We start from the raw sequence: 23,409 nt of genomic DNA on the forward strand, positions 1-23,409 counted from the left end.
AATTCAGATTTTCCACCAAAGTATTTGAGTATGGCTCTCTAAGAAGTAAAATGAGATTTAAAGAGAACAACAAGCAAATTAGTGCATCTATCCAAGAGAACAACATTGACTTAGAACTCTCTTCTGTAGGGAAGGAACAAAAACTTTTGCAAGGGATGGATACCTTCACTAGCTCCACTGAGTGGAAGGGAACTCACATCAATACACTCCTGTACAGCAAACACTGCACGCTCCAACAAAATACTCAGTTCACCCGGGCCACTTGCTAGTTCCCACCAAGTCCCACATCCCCTATCCTTGCAACACCTTCTGATCAGTTTTTCCTGCAAATGTCTCACAGTTCAGGAGAGGAGGGTTAAGGCCAGACTGAACAAGCTGAGCACAGCTCTGAGGGTTGTTTCTACCAGCCATTGCCACTGCTCTTGGGACCCCACAGGTACCCACTGGCCCTGAGTAACCTTGGGCAGGAAGCCCCCAGCTCTTTGTTAAGCCCTTGCAACACACTGGACATGCTCTGCTGTCTCCCAGAGCACCTAGGGAACTTCCAGGGCACTTGCTCCTCAGAGTGGAGTCAGACATCAACAAAACAAGAACCTCTGCATGGCAGCTTCCAGCTGCAGGTTAGATGAGCTTCTTTGGTAAGAGCAAGGACCAGTTGCCAGGTTGCAGTGGTCTATATCCAGCCTTGGGCAAGGGCATCTTTGTCCCGCTTGGGAAGCCATTTCACAAAGACTCTCTCAAGTTCTGGATTTCTCTCTTCTCTGACTGTTTTTCTCTTGTTCTCCTCTAGGAGACCTTGAAGAGGTCAGAGTCTCAAGATCTCGTTCCCTTTTCTTACATCTTCATTTTATCTCACCCAGCAAGTCCTTTCTTGTCTATTGTCATGTCTGGAGACCTTTCTGGCCTTTCTAGATGGAGATTTTATACTTTCCTCCCTTGTGAGGCCAGACGCCCCTAGGGAGAGAGACTGAGGCTATTGCTGTGCACTGGGGAAAACACAATTACATGTCCTTGGGCAAATCACACGCAGTATGAACTTTACTAATAATGTCAGGAAGATTTCAGGAACAATGAACGATGGGTCACACCACTGAGGGCTTGCACAATCAATCCTGAAGTACACAAAACCCAAATGTCACTGAAGTACTTGGAAGGTGCTCTTGTGACAGTGAATATCTGTGAGTGCCTCAGTAGGAGAGTGTGCCCCTCGCATGATCTCTGTAACAGTTAACTCTAGGTGAAACAAGTTTTATGAACACATGACAGATATCCTAATCTCTGTTGGCGTCTGCAGTTGTTTGAGATAAGGTGTGTCTTCAATGAACAATTAATACCAATAAAAGTCTTAGTTTCATAACACAGGGCAATCTAACAAATGATTGACTAGTAACACTGACTGACTCAGCCGTGTGACCCAAAATCTGGTCTTGAGCTAACACAGACCTTCGGTATATAAACTCAGAATCTGACAGCCAGAGTCACTCCCTCCTGAGCCACAGAAGCAAATGGAGCTCCTGGGAGGAGTCACCGTTGTCCTCCTGGTTTGCATTGCTTGCCTGCTCTCCTTTGCAGCATGGAAAGGAAGGCCTGGAAAGGGGAAGATGCCTCCAGGACCAGCTCCCCTTCCCATTATAGGTAACCTGCTGCAGGTGAAACCAAGTAACTTGGCCAAAACCCTCCAGAAGGTAAGGCCACTTCTTCTTCTCTCTTTCTGCTGTGGGTGAGAAATGTGTGGGATTTGTGCAGTGGGTCAGCTTGTGGCTATGGCTCAATGACTTGCAATTCCAGAGGAGCAGAAAAGTCATGGGGCTTGCAGCTGCTTTCCCTCATTGCTGTTGCTATGTTGTTCAGGGCCTGATAAGTGGGAGCCATCTCCACAGCCACATTTATCACGAGAGAACCAAATCTTGATGTTACCAATGTGTGAGGCTAACCGCCTGCTGTGGGAGGCACCAGCAAGGAGACATTCCCACTCTTCCTCACTATGTGCTCCATGACCATGTTCTCTCTTGCATTTTTACAGCTCAGTGAAGAGTATGGACCAGTGTTCACAGTGCACCTGGGCTCTGACCCAGTGGTGGTGCTGCATGGTCATGATGTGGTAAAAGAAGCCTTGCTTGATCGCGCAGACGAGTTTGCTGCCAGAGGACACATGGCAATTGGAGACAGGGCTAACAATGGATTAGGTATGGCTGCTGTCTGAGCTGCTGCTGAAGGAGAAGGGAAGGGCTGAGGATGTTTCAGCAGATTAGAGCTGGAGTGTACCTTGCATGAGGGAAAGCAGCAAGGGGTGGGTGCAACCCACCTGGAGAGGGAAAGCCAGAGAGGACTGTAATTGCTGACTTCCACCACTTCAAAGGGTGAGAGGTAGCAGAGAAGGGGAGCCAGGTTGTCCTCAAAGCTGGGCAGGGAAATGGAAAGGGGCAGCAACCAGCAGCTGTAGCAAGGGAAATTGTCTATGGGTTAGTGATGAATTATTCACAAGGTAGTTGGGCATGTAGTGAAGAAGGCCAAAAGCAGGCAGTTGGACTACAAACCTCCAAACCACAGTACGCTGTGACACTGCCATGTCAGTGCTCTCCAGGGACAGGATTCACTGTCACCATGAGCCACTGCTCATCTCACACCCAGCATGCCCAAGACAGGTCTTCCCTCTTCCTTCTTCCTCTGCAGGGATTGCTTTTAGCAACAATGAGCCATGGTGACAAGTCCCTCTCTTCCTTCTTTCTCTGCAGGGATTATTTTTAGCAACAATGAGCCATGGTTACAAGTCCGGCGGTTTTCTCTCGCCACTCTGCGGAACTTTGGAATGGGGAAGAGGAGCATTGAAGAGAGGATACAGGAGGAATCTGACTACTTGCTGGAAGAGATAAACAAAACAAAGGGTACAGTCCATTTTTAATATATTTTATGTTTGAAAAAAATAGGCTGTATTAGGGGAGCGCACATCTTTAGCAAGGAATGAAGTTCCTATGGATTTGGTCCATGCACCAGCTACCCCTTATCACAAAGCTGTAATAATTTGGTGGTCATGTTCTATTCTCTTTGGAGGACCCTTCTGTGTCACTCAGAGACTGATCGGATATTTCCACTGATAACCAGAGTTCAGGTTACCCACAGTAGCCATTAGTAGATATACAACATTTCATGGGTATTTTTTTTATAGTCTGTAACTTTTCTGCAATCACAGGAACACCTTTTGACCCAACCTACATGCTGAGCTGTGTTGTCTCCAATGTCATATGCTCCATTGTCTTTGGGAAACGATATGATTACAAGGACAAGAAGTTCCTGGCTCTGATGAGCAACATGAACAACATCTTTGATATGATGAACTCCCGCTGGGGACAGGTATTTTCAGTAGGCATTTCACACTGGCAACGTTCTCCCAGGGGAGCAGGAGGCCTCCCTCCCAATGGAGTTCCATTTCAATCTTCTAATTAGGACCCTGCTCTGCTGCACTGAAGGCATTGCATTCAAGAGCAAGAAACTCCCTCACCAAAGCTGGAGTTGGCTTTGCCAGCTAAGTGCAGTTTCCCAATAGTCCAGGACACCCTTCTCCACTTCTAAGGTTCCTACTACTACTATTACTACTACTACTACTACTACTAAGCAAGCCCTGCCAGACTGCCCAGCATCACAGTCCTTCAGCTTGGCTCAGTGGGCAGGGTTGTGGTTTTCCTGAGCTTTTGGCTAATATCAAAGGATGGGGCAAATGTCATACTGGGGACCTTCCTGTTTCTTTCTTTCCAGCTCTACCAGATGTTCTCAAATATCCTGGATTACCTGCCTGGTCCACACAACAATATATTTGCAGAATTTGATTCTCTAAAAGCCTTTGTAGCAGAGGAGGTGAAGTTGCACCAAGCCTGCCTAGATCCCAACTCCCCGCAGGATTTCATCGACTGTTTCCTCTGCAAAATGCAGGAGGTAAGGAGATAGATGGGCCCAGCTTCTCCCCAAACACACCTATGTTGAGTCCTTCCCTCTCATGAGTAACACAGACATTGGGATGACCCCTTCCCAGTCAGCTGTGCAATGGGAAATCAGCAACAACACCCCCAGATATTGCCTGTATTATTGCTTATAGCTCTGGGTCTGCATGCTCACCAGCCACCACTAGCTGCAGCTGTTCTGAGAGGGAGAGCTTCCTCTGCTTTCACCAAAGTACAGGGACTTTTTCAGTCTGCTCTTGCAGTTCTTTCACTGGAAAGCATTTGGCACAGCAAACAAGCAGTGGAGTGCCATTCAGTGTACAGCCTAAAAGAAGGTTGGTATTGAGTTTACTGCTCAAGGTAGCATTGCAACATCCCAGATGGCTGCTGCACCTTAGCAGAGAAATGCAACAGCTCTAGGAGAAAAGGCAGGGCTGGGAAAACATGAGAAAAGGCCCCTTTTCTCATCTCAATCAGAGAAAAAAACAAAGCCTTTTCCTTAGGAGAAAGATCGTCCCAATTCCAGTTTCCACATGAAGAACCTGATAACAAGCACCTTCGACTTGTTCCTTGCTGGAACTGAGACAACAAGCACCACTGTACGATATGGGCTTCTGCTTCTACTCAAACATCCAAAGATACAAGGTACCAGTTTGTGTCCTTCTCCTTACTGGCTATTTCCCTGGGTTTGGCACATGACTAACACCACATCCTTCTCCCAGATCTTCTCCTAGTCTCTCTCTCTCTGGGACCTGACTGTGTCCACAACTTTTTTTAGCCAAATCAATAGGAGAACTTTCTTTGCATGGGCAGCAGTGGAGCTGTGTTCCAGTCAACATCAGAAACAACTTAATGCTTCTGCCATCTGTGATTTGCAAACAGCTTAGGGCAATCTATTTAAATAGGTTTGATATTATTTACCCATTTGATGGTTTGTGCTTCTCATGACAGAGAAAGTTCAAGAAGAGATTGACCAGGTAGTAGGACGATCAAGAAAACCTTGTGTGGCAGACCGGACCCAGATGCCCTATACAGATGCTGTGGTCCATGAAATCCAGCGCTTCATTTCTCTTATCCCCCTGGCTCTCCCTCACACTGTGACCAAAGACACCAGCTTCAGAGACTACGTCATTCCTAAGGTTAGCTCCCTCAAGTTCAGCAGCTCTTGGGCTGTCAGTTACAAGCCACAAGTCAGAATTGTTGTGGCCTGACCTTGTTTTCACGCAGCCCTTTGTGAGGGTTTTATCCTCAGGCAGCTGTAGCTCACTTGCACTCCCTTGTTGATGTTCCATAGGCCAAGACCAGAAGAGGAGCTCTGACCAACACTTTTGTTCCCTTGCTCTGCAGCTTTACCTATTTGCAGAAGCACAGTGGGTTCACAAACACCCAGAGCAGTCATTCTTCATACAAAAGGCAGCAAAGTTGAGCAGCTGCTCACCACCATCCAGGATAGCTTATGCACATGCTTGGGAGCAAAGTCAGTTGCTGCTTACTGAGCACAGAAAGCCTCTGAGCCACAAAATGCTGTAGAGTATGTTTGCATTGAATGGAGCAAGCCAAACCTGTTTGCTCTGTTCTAGCACGCTTCCTGAGGCAGTCTCTGCTGGCCACTGCCAGAGGTGGGCTGGTGGGCTAGAGCAGCCCATGGCTTGGCCTGGCCTGCTGCAGCAGAGCTCATTGCTCTTCTGAGTGACTGTGGGCAGTTGGGAAACAGCAGTACATGGGCTGCTGGTGGTGTGATTTCCAGCTGTCTGTGTAAAATCATAAGGCAGCACCCAGAGAACTGCTCAGTTACCAGCAGAGAACTCTTGTGTTATTGCTGCTGAATACTCCTGCCCCTGTTAATGGCTGGCCAGGAAGTGGGAAGGTCGAGGATTGTGGCAGGAGAAATTTGTGACAAGAGGCGAATTCCACAGAAGCTTCTTTTCCACAACCTTATGTGCTTTTGATATTTTGGACTTGCAGAAAAAAATACGGATATGGTGCATCTACAAGGTCATTATTGTGAAACACCAAGAAAAAAGAATTAGGTGGGGTGTTCCCAGATGACCAGAGGAAGGGGAGGATGAATGTTCTGGAGACGAGAGGGAGAATTCAGGAAGAGCAACAAGTGCTGTGACATTCAATAGGGTCTCCCTAAAGCTGCCTCCTCTCAAGGAGGGTCCCAAAAGGAAACCAAAGGCACTGGTAGGGTTATACAGGGCAGCACAGTCTCAGCTTGGCAGGCAGGCAGATTGAGTGATCTAATTTGCCTGCCTTTCATGTTCTGTTCTTCTTGTGTTACTTCAGGGCACCACGATTTACCCTGTCCTCACTTCTGTGCACCACGACAGTAAAGAGTTTCCAAACCCACATGAGTTCAATCCTGGACATTTCTTGAACGAGAATGGCAGCTTTAGGAAGAGCGACTTCTTCATGCCCTTCTCAGCAGGTAAAGCACGGGTTTGCTCTTTTCCTGTCAGCCTCCTCCTCTGGTGACTGCCCTGCCCTTCCCTGCAACACACAACTGCCTCTTCCCAACACAGTCCCACTGGCGCTTCCTTGGGGCTCACTGCTCTCTGGATAACTCCTCCCTGCTGCTCCCATCTCCAGGGGCATTTCCCATCTTCTACAGGCCTGTCAGCTTCTCAAATCTCCTACTAGGACCTGTCAATGTAATGATGTCACTGTCACCTGTCACTGTCTACAATACCTGTCACCTTCCTACACAACCACCCAAGTTGTCCTGAACAAATCTTTTTGAGGTAGCTCCACTTTTCCACAGAACCTTTTAAGTACCTCTTAGGCCACACACAACCATTCACCTACCAATAGGCCCAACCTTCCACTTTCTCATCTGTGCATTATGCCACCCTGCTCTCTCTCATCTTGAGTCCCGTGATGCTCCCTCCATGGTTAAGTCATCTCCTGCTCCTGTTCTTCCTTCACACACCCATCCAAACTGTCAAGGGTCTTTTGCCAACAAATTCTTCTCTTGAAAATGTCCTCGGTAACCCCGACACTCATCTCACTGCTCTGGCTGTGAGTAGTAAACAGGGCTGTGCAACACAGCTGCTTAGTCCAAACTCTGGTCTACTCAGAAACACCCACTGAGTTCTATTTTCTGCTTTCACTTTCAGGAAAACGAATATGCCCTGGAGAGGGCCTGGCACGAATGGAGATATTCTTGCTGATAGCCACCATCTTGCAGAACTTTACTTTGAAGTCTGTTGTCAACCCCCAGGAGCTCAACATAACCCCGACTCTGAGTGGGACAAGCAATGTACCTCCTGTCTACCAGCTCTGCGCTGTCCCCCGCTGAAAAGCACTGAGCCACTCTCCAGTGTCCTGAAACTGGCTATTCCTTTGAACTTCTTTATGAAAATCAACAGCAGGAGCACTGGCCCACCTTTCCTAGGCCTTCAAGAAGGCAGTCCACACACAGGTTTGGATTACATGCACAGAGACTCCTGAAACCTCCTAGAACTCCACCACACCGCAGGAGGCCCTGGGTGATATTGCAGCCTCTTGCACTGGTGCTCAAGATCATTGAGCACAGTGGCTGCATCAAACAGCTGGTTTTCTCAGCAACAGAGCTCCTGTGGCTGCTCCCACCGCGTGTGGAGACCATGCTTTGCAGATGGACAGTGCTGCATGTCTGTACATTCATGATCCAATAAACAAAAATCTATTTAGGAAGATTTGAGCTGTTATTTAATTTGGCTTGGGGCAGTGCCCCCATCTGCTGCTGCACTGCAGAGTAGGTCTGCAGCGCCTGTGGCCAGCACCCTGTGTGGGAAGGGCTGTCCCTCCTGGGCAAGGATCCTGCCTTTGTCATCCACTGTGCTCACTGCTGCTGCCTACAAGGAGCTCCAGAGCAGTCACAGCACACCACCAGTCCAGAAGGCTCACGGTGCTGGAGGGGAAGGGTGCCCTGCAGCCTGTCTGCAAATGAAAAGAATGCATTCATGCCTTTTTGCAGGCTAGTGCAAGGAGATCACTTAGCTGAGCACTGGATACTGCAACCAACTCTCTGGCACCGCTTTTCTACCATTAGTATCCCTTCAGGCATTTAGATGCTCTTTATTAAAATTTATTAACTTAGGAAAAGGGTAGTGTCTTTTATTTCTGGCCCCAGCTACAATTTGGTGCTCTTCTCTCAGTAAGAGGCCAGATGGTTTTTGTAAAAATATTCCACCACAGATGACTTTCTTCTGGGCTTCTTTGCTCCTGTGGCCTTTGGTTGTGCTTGGCTGTTCAGTTTGTGCTTGTCTTCATCTTCACTTACATAGATACTTGTTGTCCCCTGCGTCATGGTCATATAGAAGTCCTAGTGGCAAAATATAAGTTCTGACATTGGTTGTCACAAGGCACTCAGAGACCATGTGAGTACTGCCAAGAAAACAGTGTGCAAGAATTCCCACCTCCCTTTGGAAATGTTTAGCATTATTCTGATGGAAATAGTGTATTTGCTCGCATCTCAGGTCCGTCCCTCCATTTTTTCCCATGAAGACTGCAGCTGTAATGTTTGTGTACTCTAAAACAATGGCAAACCATTGCTGACTGCTCATCTGGGTTTGCATCAAATGCGCAGACGTGCAAGCACAACCAGCAGACATGTAGGAGACCCAGGCACAATGGGGAGGAGATTACCTTGAGGATTCCATTAGTCTAAGGCTGCCCCCTTCGAGACAGTCCTGCAACTCAGCAGCACGTATGCTTTGTTGAGAACAAGTTAAAAAAAGGTTTACAAATGGAGGTCTTGGAGGGGATGATTCGTATTCACGTCCTTCCTGCCCACCGGGATGCTGATTCATCTGAGGCAATGAACAAAACCGTGACAAACAACAACTATCAATAATTCACAAACAACTGCATGAGAAGCACAGGGCAGTGAGAAAATGTTCTCCTACTAAACAGGGGATAAAGAACCACACAGGGGATAATATCTGGGATAATATTCAGCACATCCTAAGCAAATCCAACTCCCACTCACCACTTCATGCTTCTCCATGACAAATTCCTGTATGCAGTAATAGCAGACTGCCCAATGTCAGGGTTACTGCTCCTTTTAGGATAAGCTTCTCTTCCTGCTAATACATGCGGGACCTGCAAAGCGAAGAGATGATGGAATTTCTCTTGGGCTGACTCAGACAAGCTGGCTGGCTCCCAGCACATCCAGGCTCTGGCATACACATGGGAAGCTGGGTTTCAGGGCACTGGAGCCTCCATCTCTTTTTTACCAGCTCTAGGGCAAATAAGGCAGCTTCTGGCTCTAAGAGCACGTTTAAAATGAGGCACAGAGAGGAATCCTGCTTTCACTTTCTAAGGCCACCACCTCATCTGCCAGAACATTTGCTGGAAATGCCAGGACAAAGTGGAAGATTTCTACTGGCTTGATGCTGAGACCAATGAGCTTGTCTGGTCTGAGGCATCATTCTTTGTCTGAAGTAAGTTGTGCCACTGGGTACTCTGGTGCAGGAGGCTACATGGGGATGCTTTTTCCTTACTTCATCTCCATTGCTGCTTTGCCTTTGGGAACAGCTGGGAGGAAATCCAGATACCGTGAAGGTTTGGGTAGCTGTGACACACACCACAGCAACTGTCCTGGGTGGTGGGACATAAATGAACTAGGTGTGTCTTGAGGAAAGAACACAGACATAGTCCTTAGCAAGCGGGGTAGACATCAAGCAGTGGAGAGAAAGAGGAAGAAAAGCATTTTAGGTGCTACCTTAGCAGCATTTTGCTTCCACGGAATGTGGACTAAAACTTTGCAGTACGGAACAACTGCCTCATCCTGCTGTCCTTCACACAGGAGTTTCACGTCTCTGGGTCTTTGGGACCTGCTGCTGAGGGCCATAGGCTGTAGTGTAGCAATTGAGCTAGCCCTTTGAAAAATACTTAGGGACTAATTCTCAGATCCCTGATATTTTTCACTGCAGACCTGCTTCTCAGCCCCTAAAGTGTGAGCAACACATGGAACAATGTAGCCCTTTGGCTGGCCAACTTCTTTCTCTGCCCCACTTTCTAAATACTCCCTGGATTGCAATAGCCAATATGAGCCTGAAGGCCCACAGGAAAGTTTCTTCCTGGTATTAGCAGTAGACACAAACAACAGTTAGAAGAACAAGGAATGTAAGGAGAAGTTTCCTCCCCTTGAAGAAGTGGAAAATGCATCCATGCAACAGAATGTGCAACTGAATCCAGAGTCTTTAATGAATGCAGAGATTTGTTCTGGGCACAGGTACGTTTGTGGTTGTTCCCACACCCTCTTCTTTTGCCTCTCTAAAAATTATTTTAGTTAGTGAAATGTAAAACCACACAAAGACCAGAATACATATTCACACATCAGAGGATTTGACATTTTTTTTTCTTAAGAAAATTTCACTCATTTAGAATTATTGACTGTTAAGTCCAGTCAGTACAGCAGAAATATTCTACATAGATTATTGGTTGGAATGCACAGTACAACATTTGTGAACACACTGTCACAAAAGACACCTGGATGAACATTAACAAGTGTAGTAGATCTGTCAAACCACATTGCAAGCATCTGCATCAAACCAGTCTGGGGTGGATGGGAAATTACCAGAACACGGAATAAAGATGTTAAAGTACATGGGAACCTGCTATAGTCACTTTTCCCTAGAGCCATTGCTGCCACTAAAAGGTCAGAAAACTTGAACTGCTGCTTGTCGTCTGAAACTCTGCTTCTGTTGAACAGGGATTGATGCCACACTTTTATTTCCAGACCTGAGCCACTGTAATTTTGCTTGAACTGGAGCAAGGAAGAGAAGGACAAATGCACACCCCATCTAGCAGAGCTCACTTCCCCAGACCTGCATGGTCAAACAGCTTGAGATCAGAGGTAAAAAGGCCACAATATTTGAAAATAGAAACAAAGCAGAGCTAAAATAAAACAAATAAAAAAAACAAAAATCAGAACAGAAAAAACATGATTTTATGCAGCCTGCAATGAAGCTATAGTCAACAGTACAGTATTGTTCACATTACACTTATTAAGGCTTTGACTACTGGTCTTCTACATGCACATTTTATATACATATAATCCTCTCTGTGTGTCTGTGTATAAATTACTTTACTTTTCTTGTTCTAAGCAAGAAAAAATTTTCATGCATTTGCTTCTCCTAGTATTCACAATACTTGGACCATATTCTATTCATGGATTTCTGGAGAGGGCTGGGTCTATTTATTATCCTTCTGAAAATACCCTTATTCTCCAGGAATGTTGTTTGTGCTGGACAGTGGCACTGGTCCCACACTTCTCCACAATCATACACAAGAGAGGAGGTGCCACTCCAAAGTCTGACAGCACAATGGTTATGTAAACATAGTAATCCTTGGATTATAAATATTTTATTAAAGCTAACATACCTCAGCTTTTAGCTCATAATTGCCCATGAGTGCCTTAATGAAACATTCAGAATAAAGTATTTTTTTTCCTCCCATGTCAACTGCTCAGTTACAGTGCTTCTCCTAAAACACTTTTCCTTATTTTTTTCTGAAAGAAGCACCAAACTACCTGTTAAATCTTCAAGTCTGTGGCTGGATAGCTTTCACAAGCAAAACAAGAACATCTCTGAGCCTAAGTCAAAGTCACCATCTCACTTGCACCCTTGCCATGAAGTTAAGAGACTGGGCCATGCACCAGTGACAAACAGGGAGGAAGCAGAAACCAGAAGAACTCTTCCATTTCTAGCCCCATGCCTGCGGCTTGCACACGTCTGAAAGGTTCCCAGAGATCACCAAAGCTGACCTGTAGCATGGCCTGTGTCCCTTTGCCTCAGGGACACTCTGACTCCCCCGGGCCCAGAGTTTCCTTCCGTGAGATGTTCTGGCCAGATGAAGTTGCAGAGCACCCCTAGGTTGTGGTAGGGAGCCCTGGGGAGAAGGGCTTGCAGGGAAGTGGTAGTAAGGAAAGGAAGCGGCGCAAAGAAGGCTGAGAAAGCAGGCATGGGTGGAGTGAGGAGAGATTCCTTATTTAAGACAGGGCCTGGACTGCTACCACAGCCCTCTGAGCTGCTTTGCACGGTGGTGTAACTGGAGCATCCTGTCAGCACTCCTGTTACTAAGCTTTGCCACCATGACACAGTAATGCCTTGCATCCCACCACAGCATTTCCATGTCAGCCATCACCCTTCCCTTGGGCACTGCATTGAAGTACTTCCATTCAACATAATCCATGACAATTACTACAAACCAAACACTGGGTCCTTCTCCTTCCATGGAATCCAAGTAGCTAGGAGCCCTAAAGAGGGCTGTCCCTGTCCCTTCCTTGCTCTCCACTCAACAATAAGACAATAACAGAGAGGACAGAAAGAGTGATGCAGGCACAGCCATCTGGCTGTTCTCTTATTGCACAGAGTAGTTGGAGCAGGTAGGGGAGAGTGGGTAGCTCACAAAGTCCTTTGAAAAAATCCTACTGGTTGTCTGTCCAAAACACCTGCTCCAGAAAGTACGTTCAGACAGCTCATGTGGATGCTTGGGAAATGTCACCTAGAAACAAGATATGCAAGAGACGAAGGCCATTCTCAGTTCAAGTTCAGTCTTCATTCAGCCCCATGGCAAGTTGTGCAAAATACAATGTTTATGCCCTGGCAGCTATGATTAAAAGCCAATTTTTTGGTCCTGGGTAGGTTAACAAGAAAGGGTCATGCTAATAATTGCAGAGGCAAACCTTTGAGACTGGATTTAGTTTTAGTTACAGAAAATACTGTACACTGCTTTTGGCCAAGTGCACAGAAACTTTAAAAAAAAAAAAAGACAAAGATCACACTTAAATGTCTCAGTCTTCAGATGGAGAGTATCTGTGAGGAGCAGTCAAACTATTTTCTCATGTGCAATGCATCCTGAAATTTGGTACTTATGTATCGGGCATGAAATCCTTTCTTGTTGATGGTGTCATCTGTATGGAACTGAATCATAATGGAATCCCCTGCAGAGTAGATTTCTTCCAGAGGCTGCAGAAAAGGAGAGAAGACAGCACACAGTGGTCAAGACTAAATAACTGTCTGCACCATGATACAAGTGTTTAAGCCCACAGTGAAGACAGATTGGCCAGTAAATATGAAGACTTAAATGCCCAGTACCTCCTGTCCTGATCTGCCTTCCTAAGCATATTCCTTTGCTCTTTATGTTTGAAGACTGATGCCAGTCCACTCGACAATCCCAGTTTTTCCAGGTACTTTTTTCACAGGCCTCCCTGAATATTCTTGTTCCAGTCTTCAGGTTTACTCTAATTCGTCATTTTTTTTTCAGGACATGAGACAATACAAACTGGAACCTGTTTGGCAGCTGAGGCTATCCCAGGGTTCAAATAACTCAGGTGCTTATCTTACATAACAATTCTGGTTATTTCCCACACTGTTGTGACCTGCTGCCATCTCCTTGTGCTTCCCCTTCCCAGCCATTCTTCATCTGTCAGTGTGCAGGTAGGTAGATTACTACCCAGCTGCCCTGAGCTTTTTCACACTAAGCTGCTATGCCTTTGTTTATTTTCCAGACCATTCCCCCAGTTTGTGAGAACTTCTTCCACACACCTACTCTCTGATTGCCTCTCTTTAAATACAATAAGAAACATCTCCATTTCATTGCTAAAGGCCTAGAGAAATCAAACACAGACCCTCTGATTTCAAAAACCACACACCATTACTCATACTAGAATCACTCCTGGAAATGGAGATGCAGGTGACAGTTTAGGAGACAGCATGCCATCCTAAAGGCAGCAAGCATCACACAGCTCTAAGTCCCTTCACCGTTCACCCTTGCCAAAGCATGGCCACAACATAACTTGGCTTGAGCCAAGAAGCAACAGGGAATAAAACTGGCCTTTGGAAGCCAGTTCCCACATCTACACAACACTTCCATGGCAGGGCTGGGGCACAGCAGCGTGGCAGTCTCGTGCTGCTGTACATGGCCCTGGGCTAAAAAGGACAGTCAGCCAGTAAGGATCTTCCAGCCAACACTGGAACATCAGATAAACAACATCAGATAAAATGGCTGTAATTGCCTGTGGAAGGGAAAGAAGCAAAACGCAAATGCCCCAAAGCATTCTCAGTACCAGTTTGTGACAGCTGCCCCACTCCAAAAACAATATGAGGATACTTCCTTGCCACTCTCAGCAATCCCTCTGAAATCATCACTATCACATCTTACCCCGGAGCCACAGAAGCGTCCCAGACGGGGTGCAGTGCTGTCGTAACCATCGTAAACCTCCATGTAGTCGTACCCACAGTCAGCCTCCTCCTCTATCTCGAATATCTGGAATATTAGCTCCACCCCATAACCATCTTCAGCTACAATCACCCATTCACAGTTGGCTTGACTTGGGTAGTTGTTGTCCCCAAATTGAGCATGGGAATACAGATCCTTAGCTTGTACTTCAGCCTTTAAGAGCCCACCACACTCTGAAGGGAAAAAAGGACACAAAACAGTCTCTCAAAGTCCTTACAACAAAGACTCATCCCACTTTTGGATCAGTCATGAGCAGAGAAGACCTCCAGCTTGAAGTGCGTTAGGGAAAGTAAATAAACACTGCACTAAACTACAATAAACCAGTGAATTCTACAGTCACCCATGACTCCAAAGACCCACAGAGCTTGGAGGAACTTCCCCTTTTTGGTACAGAACACACATGGAAATAGGCGATCAGTTTAAACTGGCAGGATAGAGTTCTTGACACATACTCTGGGAAATTGTATTGTATTAAAAACCAATTGCTTTGTTCTTTGTACTTTTTCTGTAAATGAATTTCTGACCCCAAGTATTTTGTCATTAGGAAGTGGAAGCACATCAGAAACTAGGGACCAAAACAATCCTTTTCTGCCCACACAATGCACAAAAGTAGCCCTGTGTTTGTGCAGAATGTGCCTGCTTTAGCAGAGTTTTCCTGCAGCCAATGAGGAAGACGCTTCTTCACCGGTGTCATGTGCATGGCCACTTCCAGCATGTTTCATCTCTTTACAGTAGCAGGGATTTCAGAGAAATGAATGCGGGCACAACACGCCCACCTGTGCTGCCACAGACAGGAGGCTCAAGCTGTGTCTGTCCACAGCACAGCTCTGCTTCTACCATAATCAATCTAACGTGGGCCTGTTCTGGGGGTGGGCCAGTACACGGGCTAAATTGCATCACCTCCTTTTCCAATGGCTCATGTAGAACAAAAGGGATTGTTGCTCAAATACCTCCAATTTAAACAAAAGAGCCTGGACAGGAATGTCCAACACCAAGAGAATTCTGAGCTATTATGGGAGCTGGTATTTATGCTGGCACTGGCAGTGGTCTTGGAACTGAATGTACACCACTTAAAATTTAGGCTATGATTATTGAGGAGAAAGGTGTGTCTGTTTTCACCTAGTGAAAAATGTAGTAGGACTTGATGACATCTTCTGGCACTGGGGTATTGGCAGGCAACCAGCTTACCTGTGCTGTGCTTTGCCTGGAAACCTCTCCTTTGCACAGAAGCATCAGAGTAAAACCTGAGGAACATCTTGTTGGTAGAAGCCACTACAGGGTCTGGTTTCTTGCTGCCACAGAAGCGGCCAAGGATAGGTGACTTGCTGTTGGGCCCATCATACATTTCTAAGTGGTCATAGGCACATTCTTGGTGCTGCTCAATCTCAAACTCATTGAAGGTCTAGAGCAAGAATATGGAGAATTAAGACAGCTGTAAATCTGAGTATGTGATTTAGCACAGGCTGAAATGCGAAGTGAGAAACAGATCAAATGGTACATCTGTCTCACTCTCCCCACAAACTAAAACAGAATAATGTGCTTGCAGCCAAGAGAAATCTCAGGGTGGCAAAGATCAGAATTCCATATCAGTGTGCTGTGTTGCCTCAGCCTTGCTGCCTCACATGAGTGCATGACAGCAGTTATCAACTGCAAGCCTTTTATAACACTTATTTTTCTAGCTGGAAATTCTGCCCAGCATATCAGACAGGCTGTTCTGCAATATTTCTTCCCCTGAGCACAGGGATTATTTCCCCCAACACATGGGCCATTGGCACAGCTTTGGGTATGTCCTGCCATTTGCATCAGGGCTTCAGAGGGGCTCAGCCACCACTTTATGTAGATATGGCCCCAGCAGAGTGTCTCACAAGGAGGGGTAGGTGTGGGAGGGCACTTATGCCATCTGTTTACAGAGGGCAGTACTCCACAGCTGTCATATGCTGAAGTCTCCTCTAAGCTATCTTCTCTGCCTTGTGTACCTCTGAGACTTTCTGCCCTTTTGCAAGCCAGGGCAGCCTCCCAGGAAACACGCCTCCAAGAGCCCCAAATGGGACCTGAGGGCACCAGCCTCCCACTCACACAGTGGTGGTGGGAAGTCACTTCAGCTCCTCACAACCCAGCCTGCTTCTTGCCTCACACACCCGCTCTCTGGTTACTCACTACTTTCACTCGGTGGCCAGGTGTTGCAGAGATGTCCCAGGTGCATTCTTTCCGGCTGGGATACTTGTCAGGCCAGTTGGGACTGCTCATCATTCCCTCTGCACCACTCAGTTTGTGCTCGCAACCAGCTTGGGAGAGAGAAATTGCATTGGGGCAAGTCTCATGTGGCAACCCTGTAGGGTCCTATGTGGTCCTCTCTGCCCACTGAGACCCTCCGCAGGGCACAGATACAGAAGGCTTCAGTCACCAAACACGACCTTTTAGTATCACTCCATAGTTCTGGTGGGTTTGTCCTATACTTTTTTTGAGCTAACCTGGCAGATGGTGAAATGGACCATCTCACTCTCCTGGGCCTCATTAACCCAACCTATGTCCTCACACCCTTAATCTATTCTCCCACTTCTTCACCTCATCTGCCCTGTTCCTAGGGCCATGATGTCAACCCCTCCACAATGTTGACAGGTGCTATCTCAGCCTTGCATTGTTTCGCCAATTTAGAGAGTTGTATCAGCTCATGGAGAGGTCAGACAAGGACCAGAGACCATATACAGGAAAGCCATGGGAGCACATAGTAGGGATAGGGGTGAAGGAAGAAAGTTAGTCTTGGCACCAGCAGGTGGTTAGATCAGCCCATCCTTTCTCTTCTGACTCAAACACAATAATTAAATGAAGCAGCAGTGACCAGTCTAATGATGATGTCCCACAACTGCTCCTTTTGCAAGTCCAATTTCTCATCCCCACCCTGTCCATTCCCTGTGGGCATACAGAGAGCAAGACTAGGGAAAGGTCACAGTCCTATCTCTAGCCAGTTTTTCAGATAGCTGGGGCTTTTTCAGTGCCCTTGCCTAGTATGCTGTACAAACTGCCTTTCAGCACAGGGCAGGAAGCACCCTGAACCAAATAGTGTTTGAAGTATCTTGGCTTTCCCAAGGGCAGGAGTGGGGACTTTACCTTCTTTACAGTCATGGCCGTTTTCATGCAGCATGAAGCCATTTCTGCACTGGCACATATAGCTCCCAAAGGTGTTGATACATTCGTGCTGGCAACCACCGTTGTCTTTGGAGCATTCGTCCTTGTCTGGGCAGGATCAAACCAACAAACACTGAGTTGACAGGGACACAGGCTACCACAGTCACCAGCTGAGAGCCCCATACCCAGGCTAGCAGATAGCAATGCAAACCTCCATCTCTACTGCTGGACTAGTCCAGTCAGCTTTTTAGCCCAGATCTATTCTCTTCAACTGCCTTACATTCTATAAAATGTATCACAAATGTGCTCTATTTTACAATGTAAGTTTATTGGTTAAAGGCTCCTAGGTTAAAGAAACCTAGAGCAGCATCTCATTCTTTAAGAACAGAGTCCAGGAAAAGCATCACAGAAATTCACTAGCTGAGATAAAAAGCTACTTTATATTTTTAAGCTCTTATGTGCTCTGATGAGCCTCCATTTCTAAATAGTTCTGCCTGAGCATAAACAGACAGGTGATGAAGACCTAAGGTATGAGCTGTTCCATGAAGCTGAAATATGCCCCACAGGATCTTGACTCCTGTGTGTTCAGGACTATGCACTCCTCAATCTCACTTTCTGAGCATAGGATCTGCTCATGGTTTCCAGTCCAATTTAATTTATGAGAAGTTTATCTTCAATTTCTACTGGGATAATGCTCTCCCTAGATCTCATTAATTTCATCTGTCTCCTCACTCCCAAATGCATTTCTAGATGAATCATACCCACCTCATCCTTCCTCCTGTTAGATTTAATAAGTCAAAACCTTAGCCCTGATTCTACTCTGTACCTGTTCTAATTCAAGGTCATTTTGCCTGATCATTCTCCCAAAAAGCATTAATACTGCTAGGACTCTGCTGAAAAGACAGAACAATATTGAATTTCTACTTCCAAATGGCATACAGTTAACCTCCAGAACTGCCTGTCAACAAGGTATATCTCTGACAAAGGAATGAGAACAGAGGATGAAAAACTTCCACTTGTACATGCTGCTTTGATGGCAATGATTGCTATATAGAACACTACTGGAAATTTTCTAAATCTTCTAGTTTTAGAGGAAAAAGCTTTCCTTTAATACTCTAGGGATGGAAATAACTTCTAGGGTTAGGTTCCACATTGCTTCCTGCTGTAGAAGGATTGAAGGCATTGATGGAACCCATGCATCTTGCTGACACCACACTATGAAACTGGACATACACTGCACTGAGAACACAAGATGAAGATGGCACAGAACAGAGCAACCATGGTTTTAGATTTAATGAACCATGCCAGGCTCTGACAGGATGTTGAAGAAAGTTCACCAGAACCAAGAGGTTCAGTTAGAGGAGACACCTAAGCAAGGGAAAGAATACAGTCACATACCAGAGAAGTAGTGAACTTTAAAGCCTTTCTTGGAGACAGTGTTGTCTGATTTGAACTCCAGCCTCATGTTGTTGCCATATGATGTGATTACTTCGGGCTTCTCTGAGCCGCAAAATTTGCCATGTAGCTTGGAATCAGAAGCCAGCTCGCTACGAACCTCAACATAGTCATATTTACAGACCTGCCAAGAGAGGAAGAGATTTCTCAGCTCTGTGGCCTTGGAACAGAGCATTTCAGAGGAAGGGGACAGAGGCTTCACTGAGAAGGAACAGAAACAGCCTTGTACTCAAATGCACTCCTAACTTGCCCAAAATCTCCTCTGTCAGTTTTCTCACCCCATCGCTTGCTGCCCTGATCTTAAAGCATGAGTGTGCTTTTCAGAATAGCAAAGGTACCATTGAATTTAGCAAAAGTAATTATTTCCACCTTATACAAGAACCTGACAATGTTGAATGAACTTTAGCAGCCTCCTGAATTATGGAAGTGCCACTGCTCCAATTTACAGCAGGGAAACTCAGACCTGAACGCTTTGTTCAAACTCCACCGTGCATGGCAGAGAACAGACTCTTTTCCTGTTAATTCCTTTATCCTTGAAGAACTCTACTTTAGTATTCATTTCCAACTATTTTCCTGCAAAAGCAGCACTGGGGAGGTGGGAGGCAGAACACCTATTAGGGATGGAAAATACCTACAGTTATGCAAAACTGGTAGAGAAAAGAAGTCGATTGTGCTGGTTTTGGCTGGGATAGATTTAATTTTCTTCATGGTGACTGGTACTGGGCTATGTTTTGGATTTGTGCTGAGAAAAGGGTTGATACTATCAAGAGGTTTTGTTATTGCTGAGCAGGAGTTGCACAGAGTCAAGACCATTTTTTGCTTCTTGTACTGCTCCAGCAGTGAGGAGGTGGGGGATGCTCAGGGAGCTGGGAGGGGACACAGCCAGGACAGCTGATCCTCACTGACCAAATGGATATTCCATACCACAGGACATCATACCCAGAATATAAAGTGGGAGTGATTAGAGGGAAGAAGGAGTAAGGGGAGACATTTAGAGGGACACTGTTTGTCCTCCCAAGTAACTATTATGTGTGATGGAGCCCTGGTCTCCTGGGGCTGGCTGAACGCCTGCCTGCCCATGGGAAGCAGTGAACTAATTCCTCATTTTTCTTTGCTTGCATGCATGGCTTTTGCTTTATCTATTAAACTGTCTTTGTCCCAACCCATGAGTTTCTCTCACTTTTACATTTCAGATTTTCTCTCCCATTCCACTGTGGGAAAGTGAGTGAGCAGTTGTGTGGTGCTTAGTTGCCAGATTGGGTTAAACCAGTGCATCCACTTATAATAGAACAGCTTTAATCCTTCCAATCGATAGAGAAAGAAAATCCAGACTTCAAGGAGAACAGTCACTGTTATTGGTGTAATTACATAGAGGGTGGGAAACAACCAGAAGCTCCACCAGTAAGACAGAGCCTCCACTTCCTTGTACCCCAAGGATTTATCCAGTTCTGATTTAGCCAGTAGTCCCACCTCTGAGATGCAGGGACTGGTTACGTACATCATTGCCTTCCAGCTCAAACACTTCGAACTGCAGAGAGATCCGGTACTGGGCTGGAGCTACCACCTGCCAGACGCAGTTTTTGTTAGTAGGATATTCCTTGGGCCATCCAGGGCTAGTAATGGTCCCATTGAGCTTGGTGATGAAGCCCCCACAGGCAGCTGGAGAGGCAATAAATGAACACAAGTTTTACTTGGTTCTGTTCAAACACACAGATTGGGCCACAGTGCTAACTAGCAAATAAACCAGATCTTGGTTGGTGGCACATTTCAAATCCCAGCCTCCATAACAGGCTTAAAATGCTGGGAAGTGTGAAGAAAGAAACTTCACCTGCTGTAACTCACCCCTCAAACACACCCAGTGAGGCTATGGCCCTGAGAGCCACCATGTAGGACTGATTTCCTTTCTAATCTCTGTCCTTGGGCTTACTGTGAATTGGTTGACTTGACCTGCACAACACAGTTGTAAAGGCCAGCTTGGTAAATTCACCTACACTCGGTGCTACAAACCTTACTATTGCAAGTTTATCAGTAATGGAATAATAATTACACAATAATGGAATCCTAGGCAAGACATCCCTGTCAACCTTTCAGTGGTTTATTATATTTGGATTGCATCTTCTCTAGGGAAAGTTGAAGGCAAAGTCAAGATTTAGCTTTATTATCCTATTTCCTTAAAAATTTAAGACATCTCAACTTCATCCTCTTGTGGGAAGGCAGGGCTGTTACCTCAAAGGAGTAAACCTCAATTTGCTGCAAAATTCCATTTGCAACAAAGCAATTTTTTAATGTTTTTTTTTTCTTGCTATTTCTTGAGAATAAAGAGATATGACCACATCTTCGAAACCTACAGGGATAAAAGCTTTCTGTGTCTTGTTCTCAGCATCATTTTGCATTAAGAGGACTAACCTGAGGGAGCAGCTGCAATATAGAGTAGCGAGCGAGCAGTTTTGGAGAAAAAAAAAAAAAAAAAAAAAAGCTATTTACTCTGATGTATATTGCTACAGTTTCAAAGACTATCCTTTCTGTTTTGCCCACAAAAAAACCCCTTCCAAGTTATTGCAATTTAGTAACTGGCTTACTAAAATTGCAAGAAATTAAAAAAAAAAAGCAAAAAAAAAAAAAAAGCTTTCAAAAGCCTTTTGCACAGACCTGACTGCCCTCACCAAGCCAACAGCACTCTTACCCAAACAGTTTGACAAAAGCAGAAGTCAGGGAAAACTGGGTGATGTTGAGAGCACCACTGATAGAATGTGGAGCTCCCTAAATGTCCCTACAGACAGAGTTCAGAGAGAAGAACAATGGATGGATTCTCAGCACACCGACAGCCGTGTTGTTGGCAGAAGCAACACTTATTGCATGAGATGAACTCTCTAGAAAGCTGACACAGCTTCTATTATAGACATGAGGCTTTTTTCCTCCATAAAAGAGGAAGGGAGGAAAATTCTCTTCAGTATGGAAAAGCCTGTTTTGCATGCAGACAAAACATTGATATTTTATTATATGAAGTAAATTCCTTTTTGAAAAACAAATAAATTCGGTGTTAGATTTAAATACTTTGTGGCCACTTGGTGGTTATGTTGTAATGCCTGCTTCCCTTATGTTGCACTGTGGGAGATCTGGTCTGAACAGCAATCTCCAGCCATGAATGACAACTGTTTTAGGGATGTTCGGCAGTATAAATCAGAGTACTCTCAGGGTTTTTTTAACCTAAACTTGTTTTTCAATGGACGATGTTAACAACAAAAAAAAAATTCATTTGGGTGAAAATAAAGTGAAATAAAGAGGATGCAGGGGCAAGGAAAATAACTTCCAAGACTGTTCAATTCCATTTTTAGCTGTATACATATCCTACAGTCAGATGGCTCAATCTGTAGGTAACTTACCTTCACAGCTCTTTTTATCAGCTGTCAACTCATAGCCAGGCTCACAGGTGCATTTGTAACTGCCCAGTGTGTTCTCACAGTGCTGCTCACACCCACCATTGTCCGGCAGAGAACATTCATCCATCTCTGTCAGGAGAAACCAGAGCAAGTCACACTTTCCTGACCACCCAAACACCCTGATATTCCTCATACAACCCTTCTGGACAGAGGGAACAGAGCACTGACTGCTGAGCCAAGACTGTGGAGCAGGCAGTGCCGCAAAGCTCACAAGTGCTGAAGCTCTCCTAACACCAGAACCATAAAGGACTGCCATTACTGCCAGCCAACAGCGCTTTTTTCAGACATGAGCAGGAAAACACTGTCTCCTGTAAAGACTTCACTGCCTTTTGTTCTCATACACCATTTTTTGGCTTTGTTTTGTTTGTTTGTTTTAAACTTCTCACGCTCTTGAGTAACTTGAGCTACCAGGAACCAACCCATAGTGGCACACACAGTAATGGAGCAGAGGGAGGTCATACCCCATGGGACAGGGTGCCACAAAGGAGCTGGCAGGACACGCACATAGTTCTGCCTTTTCACAGGCACGCAAAGTCTTGTCACCCTAGACCTTGATGTTGGGTTCTTCAACCACATCTCAACAACCTGAACTGATATTTTAATATAAAGATAGCCACTGGCTTCTCACCCTGACCCCTGATTCCACAGGTATTCCTTAATAGATGGTTTAATTAACATGGCTGTGGTGGGTTAGCCTCAGCCAGCAGCCAAACTTCCACCTAGCTGTTGGTTCACTCCCTGGCCCACCACTCCCATGGAAGTGGAAGGAAGAACACAGGAAGCATATGAGTAAGAAAGTTTTGGGTTGAGATAGACAAATTATCCACCAATTACTGTTGTGTTCAAACAGACTCAATTTTGGGGAATTTAACTTAATTTACTGCCAATTAATATAAATGTTTGAGTGCTGGTTTAGGTATGGGGAAACCAAAACTGAAAACAAATATGTTAAAACACTTACAGAAAAGATCTTCCTGCTTCCTTTTCCTGGCTCACTCCAAGCCCCTCTCCTCCTGCCTTGTACCCCTACAAGTTACACTCAGCCCCATCAGCAAAGCCACGAGTGTGCAAAGGCAGGAGGGGATCGGGAGCCACATGTCCTTGAGGCTCCTTCTCATTCTTCTCCCCTGCTCCAGGTAGATGAACTAACACTTCAACCATATAAAAATAGACTTCATTGATACAAACAATTTGTCACCAAAATGAAGATAACTAACAAG

At 45.6% G+C, this 23,409-nt stretch overlaps 2 protein-coding genes across 7 annotated transcripts in view; one reads left to right on the top strand and one right to left on the bottom strand.

Moving 5' to 3' along the window:
• The first annotated feature begins 1,485 nt into the window (after positions 1-1,485).
• On the top strand, positions 1,486-7,613 carry LOC131580484 (cytochrome P450 2C19-like). The gene is made up of 9 exons (XM_058841746.1): positions 1,486-1,685; positions 2,024-2,186; positions 2,736-2,885; positions 3,191-3,351; positions 3,754-3,930; positions 4,439-4,580; positions 4,887-5,074; positions 6,225-6,366; positions 7,055-7,613. Exons 1-9 carry the CDS (start codon positions 1,506-1,508, stop codon positions 7,234-7,236), a joined length of 1,485 nt encoding a protein of 494 aa, XP_058697729.1. The 5' UTR covers positions 1,486-1,505; the 3' UTR covers positions 7,237-7,613.
• A 2,504-nt stretch (positions 7,614-10,117) lies between these two features.
• The window catches only part of TLL2 (tolloid like 2), a 96,375-nt gene continuing 83,083 nt past the window's right edge, over positions 10,118-23,409 (bottom strand). For all 6 annotated transcript variants that reach the window (XM_058841726.1, XM_058841727.1, XM_058841725.1 and 3 more), the window contains 8 exons: positions 22,133-22,258; positions 20,248-20,408; positions 18,693-18,873; positions 17,277-17,402; positions 16,326-16,453; positions 15,357-15,570; positions 14,091-14,341; positions 10,118-12,895 (listed from right to left, as the gene is read on the bottom strand). In XM_058841726.1, the coding sequence (XP_058697709.1) occupies positions 12,761-12,895; positions 14,091-14,341; positions 15,357-15,570; positions 16,326-16,453; positions 17,277-17,402; positions 18,693-18,873; positions 20,248-20,408; positions 22,133-22,258 (1,322 nt within the window). In that variant the 3' untranslated portion in view covers positions 10,118-12,760. The remainder of the gene's footprint in view (positions 12,896-14,090; positions 14,342-15,356; positions 15,571-16,325; positions 16,454-17,276; positions 17,403-18,692; positions 18,874-20,247; positions 20,409-22,132; positions 22,259-23,409) is intronic.

Source organism: Poecile atricapillus, chromosome 6 (assembly GCF_030490865.1).
Source record: "Poecile atricapillus isolate bPoeAtr1 chromosome 6, bPoeAtr1.hap1, whole genome shotgun sequence".
Taxonomy (NCBI): domain Eukaryota; kingdom Metazoa; phylum Chordata; class Aves; order Passeriformes; family Paridae; genus Poecile; species Poecile atricapillus.

Excerpts from the sequence above, each read along its gene's own strand:
- LOC131580484 (XM_058841746.1), top strand. The coding sequence starts at position 1,506 with ATGGAGCTCCTGGGAGGAGTCACCGTTGTCCTCCTGGTTTGCATTGCT. Across the intron at positions 3,931-4,438 it reads TCCTCTGCAAAATGCAGGAG|GAGAAAGATCGTCCCAATTC; the intron begins GTAAGGAGATAG and ends CCTTTTCCTTAG. Across the intron at positions 6,367-7,054 it reads CTTCATGCCCTTCTCAGCAG|GAAAACGAATATGCCCTGGA; the intron begins GTAAAGCACGGG and ends TTTCACTTTCAG.